Raw genomic sequence first — 13431 nt, forward strand, 5'->3', positions numbered from 1 at the left:
TCATGACAGGTCTATAAGACATCGAACAGCTGACAGAGCACCTATCGAACAGAGTCGTGTTTGTTTGTCTCGTTCGATTGGTCCCAGAGCGCCGCCTAAGGTGTTATGCCAGTTGCATACGTTGGGCCTAAATTCAAGGGTGTGTGTATAGCCAGTGCAAGGTGTATGGATATTAGGAGGTGAAGTGCTTCAGAGCAAATTGACATTTCACGACTTGACATAACAATACTGGGGGCTCCGGTATTAAAATCGGGTAGGGCTGGAGGGGGGTATAGAAAATTGTATGCGATTTGACATAACAATTCTCAATGATGGCGCCCGGAAAACGCGCTAACAATTCACCTCCTTAATAAACACACCTTGAGCCAGTGCTGCAAAATGTCACTATCAATGTCATAAAAAAATCTGACTGAAACAAAATCCATCCCAACCCGGCAAACAATGCGAGGGTTGGTGAGGTACCTCTCGCTCTAATTTCTCTAGTCTAGTCTAGTTGTCACGCTTCCTCCTATAGCGATTCTGTCGAGCTGAGCTTTCACGTCCCTCACCACCGATCTCCTTCCTACCCCTCGCCTAAGATCGTCTGACGTCTTGCCTGACACCTTTCGTTGTGTTGGTGCTATACGGCTGCTGTCACTGTAGAAGTTAGGTTGTGTGTGTGTAAAAAAACGTAAACAATGTTGTTGGCTGATCAAGTGCGGTAAGTTTTTTAATAATTAAGTTCTTAATTTTACGTAAGTAAGTGCCATTTTAGCTAAAGAAAGTGGTAGAAGTCCTTCCCAATGTGTGCTGGCTCCGTCGGAAGCGGTACGTGCATGTACCGGCGTAGGAAAGTGGTGTGATGAACAACACAGCATAAGACAACGGGTAAGTGTTATCCAGCGATTATCATGATAAAGAAACATTATTTTAATAGACTATGGCCTGTTTTAACTTGCAGATATAATGCAGAAACAATATGGGCCTGCCGCAGGTGTTTGCGACTGTGCGTTGCATTTTATATGATTCGGTATGTTCGGTATGTAAGCGGACCACGAAAGAAGAAGAAGATTGTTTGGTGACGCTAGCGACTAGGATGCTAATCGTGGTGTTTATTCCTTTTTTTGCAGCCAATTTTCCTCTATCCTGGAACATGGGGTTACGAGGAACCGTTCAAGAAGATCCCCCGGAAGCTGTACGGCGACGAGTCGGGCTCTACCAGCACCATACGCTAGAGGCCCAGCCGGCACCGGGTGCCCCGATTGCGCCGCCGGACGGTGTCGAGGAAAAAACGTTGAAACGTTCGGGGCAGGAATTCAACCCTTCGGATCTGCATTATCCGCTGTCCCACAATAGCTGCAGCAGCAACAGGACCGAACCGACCGCACTACTGATTGCGGTCAAATTTCCTGGCAGGAGAAAAAACCCCACAAGTGAGTTCCTTCTAGATGCACTATCGCTACATCTAGATCTGTTGATTTATCTTCCCTCTAAAACAAATGTTTTATATTCCCTCAGGTGTATCGATTTCATCGACGGTCGCTCGCTGGCAGCACCAACATACCACCGAATAACCCCGGAAAGGCGACAAACACTCATCACAGTGGCGACAGTGGCAAATTGTTAACGTGAACCCACTTCCGCCTATCTACACGACATCGCGTTAATAGTGTTATTGTGTTAATTGGAAAAATAACTTTATGTTAACGAGTTAAGTTTAATCTTAAGTGCGCTTTAAGTCATAAATCGATATGCCTAATTTTATGTTAAGTGTTTTGAAATGTGCGTGTGTGTGAAGGGGCGGAATAAGCGCTAATTTTGCCCCGTGGTCTTGAGGGGCCCCAAAAAAGGAACCCACCCCCCACTCGCAAGTAAAATTGCTACCCAATCCTTCTCTAGTTTAGAGAATTTCCCTGCTAGACGCTTAAACCAAACTTACATTTATGCGACTGCTTAGGGCATCCACCCGTATGTGCGGGTTTTACACTACATTTTAGATAAATAAATCTAGTTTATATTCTCATAAAACACTACGCATTTTTTAAAGGGGAATGAACATGATGACATATATTTAGTTTGTTAAAAGGTTCATATGCACGTTCACTAGCGGATTTTTGCGGACTGCATTTCGATTGCCCATGTCGCTTTGCTTTGTCTTGTGTTTTACAAACCCCAATAGCAAGGATGCTGCTAGTTTATCATTGGATTAACGTGGTGGATCTGGTAGCTTATAGCGCACCATACTCGCCTGTCCGCGATGGGTAGGCCATGTCCTACTCCTGGTACTGAACGATCCAGCCCATCGTCGTTCGCAAAGACAGACAAAAGGAAGCTGTTCATGGTGTGTCAAATAATGTGTAGCAGATGGTAGAAGATGGGTACCTGCGGGTGAGAGAGTCCGTTTCTAACGTTTTATTATCAGTTGGTGACACGTTCAAAAGGATGTGCGCAGATCACGGCCCGATCCTGAGGGCTCACCGTTGAAAAAGGCGCTGTCAGCGTGTGATGTCCTCAATGAGGATCTTGACACGGAACCGAGAGTGGTCAGAGTGGTCAGGATACATACAGTGGCGGATTAAGGGTATCGGGGCCCCTAGGCGGTAAGACGAGTTGAGGCCCCCTGTAAATGGTAAATGGTGGTCCGTGGGGGTGGGGAGGGGGGTGAGGTGGTAGCGGCACTAAACTGGCTGTTGGGAGTTTGAACGCGTCGGGGGGCCCTACGATCATCAGTCATAGGCTCTAAAATTGATTCGCCAGCCTCGGGGCCCCTACGTCCATCCTTCCGGGGGCCCTTGTCGCTAGTACTCTGTCCATACGGCATACTATAGAATGACGATCTACGGGGCCCCTTAATCGGCGGGGCCCTAGGCGACCGCCTAGTCCGCCTACCGTTAGATCCGCCACTGGATAAATAAAGGATGATAATATCATGCCCGTCATAGGTTCAAGCCTCATATAGACGGTCCCCTCGTAGTAAGGACTGGCCAGCCGGGTGTGTGGTACTAAAAAAGACGCTAAAGCTTGCATTGGCTGGCATGACCAGGTAGATGGATACGGCAAATAGAAGAAGAAGAGAACGGAAAATGGAAAGAAGCAGTTAGTAGAAGCTTCGGGTGAGACCTTTGCTGCTAAAGAAGAGGGAAATGTCGTTGCATGTGGATGGAATGATGAGGTTATGGGTGGTTCGGGTGATGAATGGTTGGGAGCGGAGATAAATAAATCGGCGAGGCCAGTTTACCTCTTTCCATGCGTTGTATGAGAAATCAATGAAAATAGTCAAATCGTATTGAATTATGGGTCAATTTTCAGGAAAATCAGGATAGAAAATAATTGCGACATTTTTTAACACATGAATACATTATCTCATACAGCCGATAAAACCAGCTTACATCAGGTCGAGATCAACATTGGAGTATCACACATGATAAAAAAAATCCGGTTCGGAACTATCCCTTCACCTTCGCTCGTTTGAAATTGGCTTCATAACCATTGATCGACATGGCGATCAAATGGCCACATCAGAAACGGCACGGAACAGCAACCACCAGCATAGCACAAATATTGCTTCAAAACCAGAATTGATCGGCTCTCGCATCGTCAAGGTCACAGGTAAAACCAAATACACTACATATATATGTACCAATCGCCAATTCAAGATACAACTACAACCCTACCATATACCAGTACCAGCTGATGATCTATAGCACACAAGCGAGCGGCGCGTGCAAATAAGAGGAAGGGGCCTGAAGGAAGAGAGGACAGGGGAAGGCACCGGGAGAGAGAGTGTGTGTGGTCAAAATTTTTGGCCATTTAAATTTTGTCCACCAACACCGTTGCATTTTGGAGCTTTTTTCTTGCCAGAAAGAGATAGCCATACACTTGACATACAGCTGTCTCGCTCATATGACACTTCCAAGGCTCGCAAGCTCTTTAATGCGAGGGCTCTGGAGCAGTGAACTTGTATGGCGTGCGAGCCCTCGCGCGCCCTCGCAAATCGCTGTCACTTGCACTGCGGGAAGCGCCACAGATTAAGCTTAAACGACTGGAAAATTGAATATCCATAGAAAAAAATGAAAGCTCCACAGCTTCATTGGTTTGATCAATAGATGGCGTATTACAGCTCATCATTATATTGCTATCCTTTTCTTGCAATGTGTTTCGACAAGTTTCATCTTATAATGACCTATATAGCCTTCTAACTTTCTGAGCAAAAATCTATATAAATGGTCGTGTGGTCAAATACGTGGGTATCAACACCAACGACCATTACTCAAATCTCACTTGCTTCAGTTTAGTATTTAAACAATCGTATCGCCGTTCTAGTTCTAGCGATGCATAACTTCAATGCGAAACCATACAACAGTACAGAGGAAATGAGAAAGCTCTCCTCCAAGCGATGAAGCTCAACTGGTTGGGGTATCCCACCAACAGAGAACGCCACCAGCTTTTTCGCTATTTTTAGAATGCATGAGTCGTTTGCCGTCTGCTAAACGAAGTCTTTCTATATTCCGTTTAGGTAGAGAACTTGAGTCGTTTAGAACCCGTTTAGTGGTCGTTTAATGGATTTGTGGCAGTTGGGATATCAGCGTCACGTACTCAACTGTGATAATCAGAGGTGATACTCAGAACAATTGGTGTGACTAATACATGCTCATGACATGTTTGCGACCATCGCGTGGTCAGTCACTATATCACGACTTTTTTTGCTGTGATCAATTTTGCAAAATGTCACTGACATAGTCATGAAAAAATCTGGCTGAAACAAAATCATCTCAGCGTCACGAGCTCTACTGCGAAGATCAGAGGCGAGCCTCAAACAGTTGGTGCGACCATCGCATGCTTGGTGACATTGTGTGCAACCAACTCGTATTCAATCACTTGGTCGCGACATTTTCAGTCGGTGATCATCGTGATGGTCACGGGAGATATGCATTGCGTGCGAGTGGTTCCAAGAAACAAAATGAGCATGTTTTCTCGATCTGTTTGACCCGACAAGTATATTCCAAGAATGTCGCGATTATCGCCGACAACAATGTCGTGACCAAGTGAGTGATCAAAAGTTGGGTGCTAAACTAAATGTCACCAAGCATGTGATTGATTCTTCAACTGTTTGAGTATAGTCACTGATCATCTCATTTGTGTACGTGATCTGATTTGAGCTTCGTTTCAGTCATGAGTGTAGATGATTGAAACAGTGGCATTTGGCAGCACTGTTCACAGCCAGAAAAAAAATCATGATAATGCTTGCGACGACATTAAGCTAAGCTTGTCAGTCAGAGTATCGCGTTGGACTCAACAATTCACATGTCGTGTTCAGCATGTCACGGCGCACTTTTATTGACTATCAGCAATGAGCATCAAGCTACCACGGATATGTTCATTGTTTTCGTTGGTGAAAATCTCGTGATACTCATGACATTTTGCAGCACTGTGTATAGCCTACCTCAAAATCCAACACTGACTATGATCGAAAAATATTCGGCCTGGGGTTTCTTTTCTGCCTGATCGTGATGCCAAACCAATCATAACGGTTAAGATTGATGTAGGCTTGTTTCTCCGTGAAGAATGTAAAGGTGATGTATGACCATTTATGATTACTGTCGCAGTGGTGGTAGCCTGTTGACACTTTCTGTTCACCCTGTGTGTTAGGTTCTACCCACTTGCTGCTTGTTCTGTTTTTGTTCGCATTCGTCTTTTAAAAAAAACGGATCAAAATATCCCTTTTGATTAGATTGTTGTAACTTACTAACTGCTCCCGAGTCTAACCTCGATTTTTACCACAACAAAAAATCTTTACTCGTTCGTTCGTTCTAAAAGTTGCCTTCGAAGCTTAATGAAATGTATACTCAGGTTTTGATGCTTCAATGCTTCTGCAGCTGTAGCCTACTGCACAGCGTCGATATGGAACGATTTATTTTATTCACACACACACACACACACAATCTCTTCACATCATCACACGGTACAGCGTATCTGTGGCCAATCCGTAATTGCACCGCAACAGTGCAGTCCTCCCGATCTGGCTGGCCCAATCTACTTCGTCCAGGACACCTTCGGTATGTCAAAGTGTTCGGTCAGGCTGTCGAGATGCATGTTGAACAATTCTACCCGCTGCTTGTGGGTCATCTGTGCCTTCTCCACGATGCGTTTGTTTTGCTGCAAATAGATGGGAGCACCGATCCGGCAGGGAATGAGAATGATTAGCCAAGCGAAGGTGCGACTAGCCGCCCTCATATTGGGCTTAATATTATCTTAGCGCATTTTTAATTTTATTTGTTAGAGAAAAGTTGAGGAAACAGCAGTAATAATCAGAATATGTTTGCTGAATTTATCAGCCTTTCAGCAGCTGGAGATAAACCACTTCCAGCGCGACCATTTTTTTTTAGGAAAAACTAGCCACTTTTAAGCAACTTTTTAGGTTAATTAACAAGCATCCGAAAAGCTATAGGACCGAGATTGAAACAGTTCAGTCGCAAGCAGCCCCTTTTTATCCAATAAGTAGTTTTTGGATTTTTTTACCGGGTTTTCTACCTTTTTCGGTTTTGCCCCGGGTAAATATTGGGTGTTTTCATTTGAATCGATTTTGTCATGCTTTTATATCAAGTATATTTAAGCAACTATTTCTGCAATGTTTATATGGCATACTTTTACATGCAGTTTAGGCAAATACACGGCCCCTTTACCTAAATAATGAATAAATGTAATTCTTTTTCTAATAAGACTATGATTTAACACCTATTTTTCCCTCTTGAAGGTGTCGTCCAACAAGATTTTCGTTTGCAAACGATTTGTTCAATGTTTTCAAAAGGACTATCTGATACTTCACAAAGTTCTCAACATCTTCAAGCATCAAAGAAAATGGACTCGTACTAATTAATGCATAACATAGCCGTAAAACGCGAATTGACAACTATTGAAAGATCTTTTACCAAGTTTGAGTGGATGCACAAGAAGACGCGAAGCAGATTATCCGTTGATCGAGCTGGATAATGTTCGTATTTGTCGTACAAATACGGTTTAAGCAAGGGCATCAGTGACCCCCAATGTTTGTACAGATGATGCGGCACAAAAAAAATAAAAAATTCTGAAATAACAGCCCGGTCGCGGTGTTCGAACGGCAGTCGCATGGACTAGCGGGCTGCAAATCGAGCAGCAAAACATCGGAATCATGCCAAGTAATTTTAATCGATCATCGTTTGATCGCAAACAAAAAATGAAGCCTTCTTGATCGAAACTTCGTTCGATGTTTCGTGTCACCTGCCGTTCGACTTACCGTTCGAACACCGTGATCAGGCTGTTAGATTGCTAGTTAAAGTGCGAGAAAACATATGCGTCTCTGACCAGTTGGTGGGAATTCGGGTCGGGTATCGAACCTACTTTGACCCGACGCGACCCAAACTCGCTGCACCAACGAGTCAGAATCGTTCATGCTTTCTCGCATCTACTGATGATTCGGATGGACCCGGACTCGGCCTCATCTTCTTCAAAACAGAAGGTACGGTGAACAAATGGAACCATCCCCGCACGAACTTACCATCTTCTCCTGCATCTTTTTAAACGATTCTTCCGCTTTCGTCAGAACCCGTCCTGAGGCTGCGCTAGTCTGCCCCTGCCCCTGTCCCTGCTGCTGCTGCTGGTGACGGTCCTCGGCCTTGCCAGGGTCTTCCAGCACGGCCCGGAACACTTTCTCCTTTTCCTTTTTCTTGTCCTTTTTCTTGTGCTTTTTCTTCGTGTCGGAATCGTTCTTCAGCTTCAGCTTGCTCTTGCTCACATACTGATACTCGTCGGCCATGGTAGGCAAAGCGGGTATGTGCAGGTAGCACCACCACCACCACCGCACAGCTAAAACGCAAAACACAAACCCCCCCCCCGTTCCGTGCATTAGTACCGATATGTATGGTTGCGTGGTGAGCCGAATAAATGCCCACGAACGATCTTAGCCTGTTTAACCGAGCATTACCTGTTGTATTACGAACGAAGATGTTTTGTGGCTTTGTCGCAGCGTCCACCAGCTAGGGCTGAATCGGTTGAGCACAACACAAACTCTCGTTTGTTATGGGTTTTCTTCCCATTGGCAAAAAACACCAACAACCCAGCCGTCAAGCTTTTGTTTCGATGTTTGACAGCTTACCGGCCAAGATTGATATACCCAGGTGAGCGAAAATGACGCGAATATAAATATTCCCAAGCAACATTTTTATTGTGGTTTTGTGACGCGAACGACCGTGTAGAACAGTCGATTACCGTAGAACGTAGAACGTCGGTACAGTAGAACGTCGATTTTCCGGGGACGGATTAACCGGCGAGCGATTTAACCATGCGCATACATGTGACAGCTGTTCAAGCGTACGGCGAAACTTTGCAGCGATAGTCAAGTGGGCAAACAGTTTCTTGTGCAGCTCTTTAGTGTGTAGTGGTATTTTCGAAATTCATTTTGGTTCATAAACAGTTGTTAAACCTGTAGTTGTTGATTACAATATTCTACTATCGTTTAACTGATTGATTCGAAAAATAAGAATCATAAAACTAATAAATTTTAAAAATTTTATATGCGTTTGACATTTCTTGGACCATAAGGCCGCAAATACACGACGCGCGTTTCCACGGGCGCGTTCAAATGCGTATAACAGTTCAGCAGAGATATCCAGCATGAGCATCTATGCGTTTCCGTAGCATCTATGTACCTTCTTCTATCAATGGACGATGCCGTCGAGCTCAATTTACATACATAACTTTGATTTTTGATGAAAAACAAAAGCTTATTTTGTGTGACATTATTTTACAAAAAAATAGTATTACAGTGGAACGTCGATTATCCGGGCAGCTCGGGACCGGGCGGTTGCCGGTTAATCGATTTGCACGGATAATGGTCCAAGAAATGTCAAATTCATATAAAAATTAAAAAAAATCCACTAGTTTTATGATTAATTCACCTTGAATCAATCAATAAATCGTTAGTAGAATATTATTTTAATCAACAATTATAGTTTTAACCACTGTTCAAGAACAAAAATAAATTTCGAGAACTCCACTAGACACTACAGAGCGGCACAAAAAACTGGTTGCACATTTGACTATGGCAGCAAATGTTCGCTGTACGTTTGAACAGCTGTCACATTTATGCGCACGGTTAAGCCGCCCGCCGGTTAATCCGCCCCCGGATAATCGACGTTCTACTGTATTTAACTTTAAAATTGCTACATGACCAACTATAACAATAGGAAACATCAATTCCGAGCGAATCTATAAGAAAGCAACGAAAAAGCCGTATCACAGCTGATTTTAAAAGACTTTTTTAGGGGAAGTTTAAGGGGCTTTGCTCGAATTCCCAATTATTCGTGCTCGAAAAAGTCAATCGCCCAATTGACTTTCGTTGCTTTCTTCTAGACTTGATAGGAAATGATGTTTCCTATCGTTATAGTGGGTTGTGTAGCCATTTTATAGTTAAATAATATTGATTTTTATTTTTATAAAATAATGTCACATAAAATGAGCTCGATGGCATAGTCCATCGATAGAAGAAAGTATAATTTACGAACACGCCAAATCTTAGCGATTTCAACACACCTGATCACACACAAATCCACAATTTCAGGCGTATCGAGTACTAATCGAGCAGATATGGAAAAACAATTTCGAACAAATGTCACTTGGGCGGCCTAAGAGTCATAAATTGATGTCTTAGGGCGGTGGCAACGCTCATCGGATGCGATTTTATCGGACGAGATTTATATGGGATTTGACAGATAACGTCGGACGTGCGATTTCGTCGTCCGATGTTATCTGTCAAATCCCATATAAAAATTTGACAGGCCGTCCGATAAAATCGCATGCGAAAAAGCGTGGCCACTACCCTTAGAGCCAATATTTGGTGGCAACGACTGTATTACATAATATTAATAAATATTAAGACATGATGTACCATCCACTTGTTCATCCACGACGGTTCAAACAGGTGTTCAAAAAAATGCTGCTTGGGTTTGAGATAAACAAGCGTTACGCGTAACGCTAATGTAACGTAGAAGGCTGAGCCAATTTTGTCAATATTTACGCGTTTTATTTGCTTCCGAAAGCATTCTTGTAAATAAATTACAGTAAAAAAAATGCCTCAACATATTCTTAGGACTCCCCTGCTCCTGCTTTCCTAAAGGTCCTGGACATGCCTTCCACTTTCCAGTGATAATATTCGTACCAATGCAAACAGCTGAGAGGCTCCAACAAGAGGCCCCGGGACACTCACCGATAGGGACAGCGTGCCCGGACTGGTCGACGGGAGCGTTTGATCGGGAGGAGGTAGCGTGACTTTATTGGCGATGTTATGTATGTGTGTGCGCTGCGTGCTGATGAATGCTGTTTCGGAAAGGTTACCGCACCACACCGTGGCTCGGCCTGCTTGCCTTACTTGCTCTTAGCATCGTCGGTCACCTCCTCGATCGTGGCGGTCGAGGCCGGCGACGTGTTCAGACTGTAGATCTGGTAGTTAAGCGCGCTGGCAAAGGCGCACCAGGCAAAGTACGGCACGAACAGGTAGCCGGCGAGCGGGTTGATCCGGTAGAACGCTACACCGGTTGCCGCGACCGAGCCGGTGAGGGCCAGAATTTCCACCACGCTCTGCAAAAAAAAAAAAACGGAACGGAATGAGCGAGTGCACCGAGAGCCCGGCCCGGCCAACTTACCCATTTGAGCTGGTGCAGGCCGAAAAAGATCGGCGTCCAGGCCCAGTTGAGCGCGAGCTGGGTGCCGTACAGGGCGAGCGGCAGCTGGGCCGGGCCGCCGAAGCCGCCGCCCGTCTTCCACACCAGGTACGAGGCGTACCCCATGCCAGAGTACAGTGCGGTCCACACCGGCGCAAACAGCCAGTTCGGGGGCTTGAACCACGGGAAGTTCAGGTGGTTGTACCATTCGGTGATCTGCGTCCGCGTGAGCTTCCCATTGACGAACCCGCCCAGCTGGGGCAGCAGCACCGCGCCGACGATTTTAGCGATCTCGCCCTTGCTCTGCATCGTATCCCGAGCGAGTGTGCTGTAAGAATGAAGAAACCGAAATGGAAATTCATTCACGACCGGTGCACTCGCGCGCCGCACTACACTTCACGCCCTGGAACGTACTTTTATGGCGATGGGTAGGGAAGGGTCGAACCGATAAGGTGGATTTAAGGAGATAAAAACAAAACAGCAAGTACCGGTTACCGGGAGGGAGTTTGCTAGCACTCGATGCCGCAAGGTGGTAAATAGCAGATGCACTCCGGAAACATCCAAAACCTTTATCGGTGTGAGCTTCGCACGATTATGACGCGGCGATTTCACAACTCTGCACAGTCATCTCACAGTTGTTGGTTTTTTGTTGTTTTCTCTCCCTTTTTTTTTTTTTGGCCGCAGTTATGCTCCGATGGCGATGTTGTTTGCACCGCGTTTAGTGTGCTGTTAGCTTTGATGGTTGTGTGTGTGTGTGTTTTTTTATTTGTTTTGCAGTACACACGCACGCACACACTGGGTAGGGTCGGGCAAGGGCGGACACGGGGTAACCACCGTCAGCATATGATCGAGAACGTTCCGGTGTCACCCTGTGCCGGGGGTCGCCTGGCACCTTAACCCTCTTGTACAGGAACCAGAAACATAAGCAAACAAATAAATTTAGAATGCATTAGAGTTTATCATGTCTATAGCCGCCAAAGCAAAAAATACAATCAAAACTTCATCTCGCAAACTGATGCTCCTTTTGGTTGCATAAAATTAACATGAAATATGTTGCATGAAATCTGTCTCTGTCTGTTCCCGAGATAAACGATTTAAACGTTCCCGCACTAATGCGCCACAAATGCACTAAATTGCTTCCAAACGGGATCGATACTAGTGATGGGAGTTAGGAATCGGACCTACCTTCACAAACTCGGACTTCATTTGACAGGGAAAAAAACCCCACCGTTTTACACCTTGTCTATGGAATTCTTTATTCTTGGCATGGTAAAAGCTATCAAACGCCGTTTGACGCATAAATTCCTTTTCAAATTTACCAATGTGATAAAATATCCTTCAGAAGCAAAATTAGTCCTCGTGTCTGCATAAGCATTGATCGTTCACAAGTAAGTTTTGATTCTTTACGGCTATCAAAACGTTGCATCATTGGATAAAAACGCCTCTCAAGTGCCACAAATCCACCAAAACGACCACTAAACTGATGAATTTTCAAAATAGCAAAAAAGATGGTAAGGTGAGATAACCACGCAGTGAAACTTTCCTCGCTTTGAAAGCTTTCTCTTTCCGTCTGTACTGTTGTATGACTTCGCATTGAAGTTATGCATCAATAGAACTAGAACGGCGATACAATTGTTTAAATACCTAAACTCCAATCTGAACCACGTGAGATTTGTTTAATGGTGTTTCGATGGTGTTGATACCCTCGTATCTGTCCTCACGACCATTCTCATAGATTTTTTGCTCAGATGGTATATAGGCCATGATTAGATGGAGCTAGGCGAAACACATTTGCATGAAAACGACAGCAATATTCAGCTTTCTTTTTTTCTAAGGATATTTTATTTTCCAGTCGTTTAGCTTAATCTGCTATTGTTATAGAGATCCCGAAACCGACTCCGATTACGAAACCAATTCTGATATCCGAGCCAATTCCGATTCTGGAGCCGATTTAGATTCCGGAACCGATTCTGATTCCGGAGCCGGCTCTGAAGATAATTCCGGAGCCAATTCCGGAGCCGATTTCAATTCCGAAGCTGATTCACATTCCGAAGCCGATTCCAGAATTGCGGTTTCGGAATCGTGGGATTCCGATTGCGAAACCGATTCTGATTCCGGAGCCAATCCCGGAGCTAATTCCGGAGCCAATTCCAATTCCGAAACCGAATTCCGATGCCGGAATCGGTTCCGTAGTCGGTTCCGTAATCGATTCCAAAAACTGAATCCTGACTTTTCATTTCTATTTTTTCCATCGCTAGTCGAAACGACGCAAGATCTCGGGCTAAAAAGAATCCTCAAAGGCTCAGTTTGGCAGACGGTAAACGACTGCAACAAACAGCAAAAAAAGCTGATAGCACCATCTGTTGGTGAGACCAGGAACCATCCAGTGAGGCTGTCCTCGTCTTGATCCATCCCACGGTACTGATGTATGGATTTGCTCTGAAAATATACATCGCTAGAGCTAGAACGGTAATTCAATTGTTTAAATACTGAACTCCAAAAATCCTATGTCCATTTTTTGAATTCATCTTGATCGGAAAGTGTGCAAGTGCAATTTACCCGGCGCTCTAGCAGCAATCGAACGAGCAATCGAAACGAGCGAACATGAAAAATGTATGGGATTTGACATGTTCGATTTGTTGGTTGTTCGCTGTAAATGCAATAAAAGAGGGAAGTGATAAAGGAAATACGACAGCTCTACTAAGCACACCAGATTTTCGACCGTAGAATTCTGAGAACCAATCTGGGATAATCAGCC

At 44.6% G+C, this 13431-nt stretch overlaps 3 protein-coding genes across 6 annotated transcripts; 1 reads left to right on the forward strand and 2 right to left on the reverse strand.

Annotated features, from left to right (window-relative positions):
* Window positions 1-408: 408 nt before the first annotated feature.
* Window positions 409-1743, forward strand: LOC125906570 (uncharacterized). 2 transcript variants are annotated; one of them, XM_049606042.1, is made up of 4 exons: window positions 409-867; window positions 941-1009; window positions 1110-1412; window positions 1498-1743. In XM_049606042.1, exons 3-4 carry the CDS (start codon window positions 1133-1135, stop codon window positions 1551-1553), a joined length of 336 nt encoding a protein of 111 aa, XP_049461999.1. In that variant the 5' UTR covers window positions 409-867; window positions 941-1009; window positions 1110-1132; the 3' UTR covers window positions 1554-1743. The 2 variants fall into 2 exon arrangements, with proteins under 2 accessions (XP_049461999.1, XP_049461998.1); XM_049606041.1 differs by having other exon boundaries at window positions 412-867; window positions 941-1018.
* Window positions 1744-5830: 4087 nt separating this feature from the next.
* Window positions 5831-8100, reverse strand: LOC120956597 (protein FAM32A). The gene is made up of 3 exons (XM_040378212.2): window positions 7940-8100; window positions 7514-7821; window positions 5831-6135 (listed from the first exon to the last, which is right to left on the reverse strand). Exons 2-3 carry the CDS (start codon window positions 7769-7771, stop codon window positions 6013-6015), a joined length of 381 nt encoding a protein of 126 aa, XP_040234146.2. The 5' UTR covers window positions 7772-7821; window positions 7940-8100; the 3' UTR covers window positions 5831-6012.
* A 1914-nt stretch (window positions 8101-10014) lies between these two features.
* On the reverse strand, window positions 10015-11459 carry LOC120955551 (translocator protein). 3 transcript variants are annotated; one of them, XM_040376547.2, is made up of 3 exons: window positions 11169-11459; window positions 10656-11001; window positions 10015-10590 (listed from the first exon to the last, which is right to left on the reverse strand). In XM_040376547.2, the coding sequence occupies exons 2-3, from the start codon at window positions 10980-10982 to the stop codon at window positions 10378-10380; spliced, it is 540 nt and encodes a 179-aa protein (XP_040232481.1). In that variant the 5' UTR covers window positions 10983-11001; window positions 11169-11459; the 3' UTR covers window positions 10015-10377. The 3 variants fall into 3 exon arrangements, with proteins under 3 accessions (XP_040232481.1, XP_040232473.1, XP_040232463.1); XM_040376539.2 differs by having other exon boundaries at window positions 11162-11459; XM_040376529.2 differs by having other exon boundaries at window positions 11088-11457.
* Window positions 11460-13431: the final 1972 nt, after the last annotated feature.

This window comes from Anopheles coluzzii, chromosome X (assembly GCF_943734685.1).
Source record: "Anopheles coluzzii chromosome X, AcolN3, whole genome shotgun sequence".
NCBI lineage: Eukaryota > Metazoa > Arthropoda > Insecta > Diptera > Culicidae > Anopheles > Anopheles coluzzii.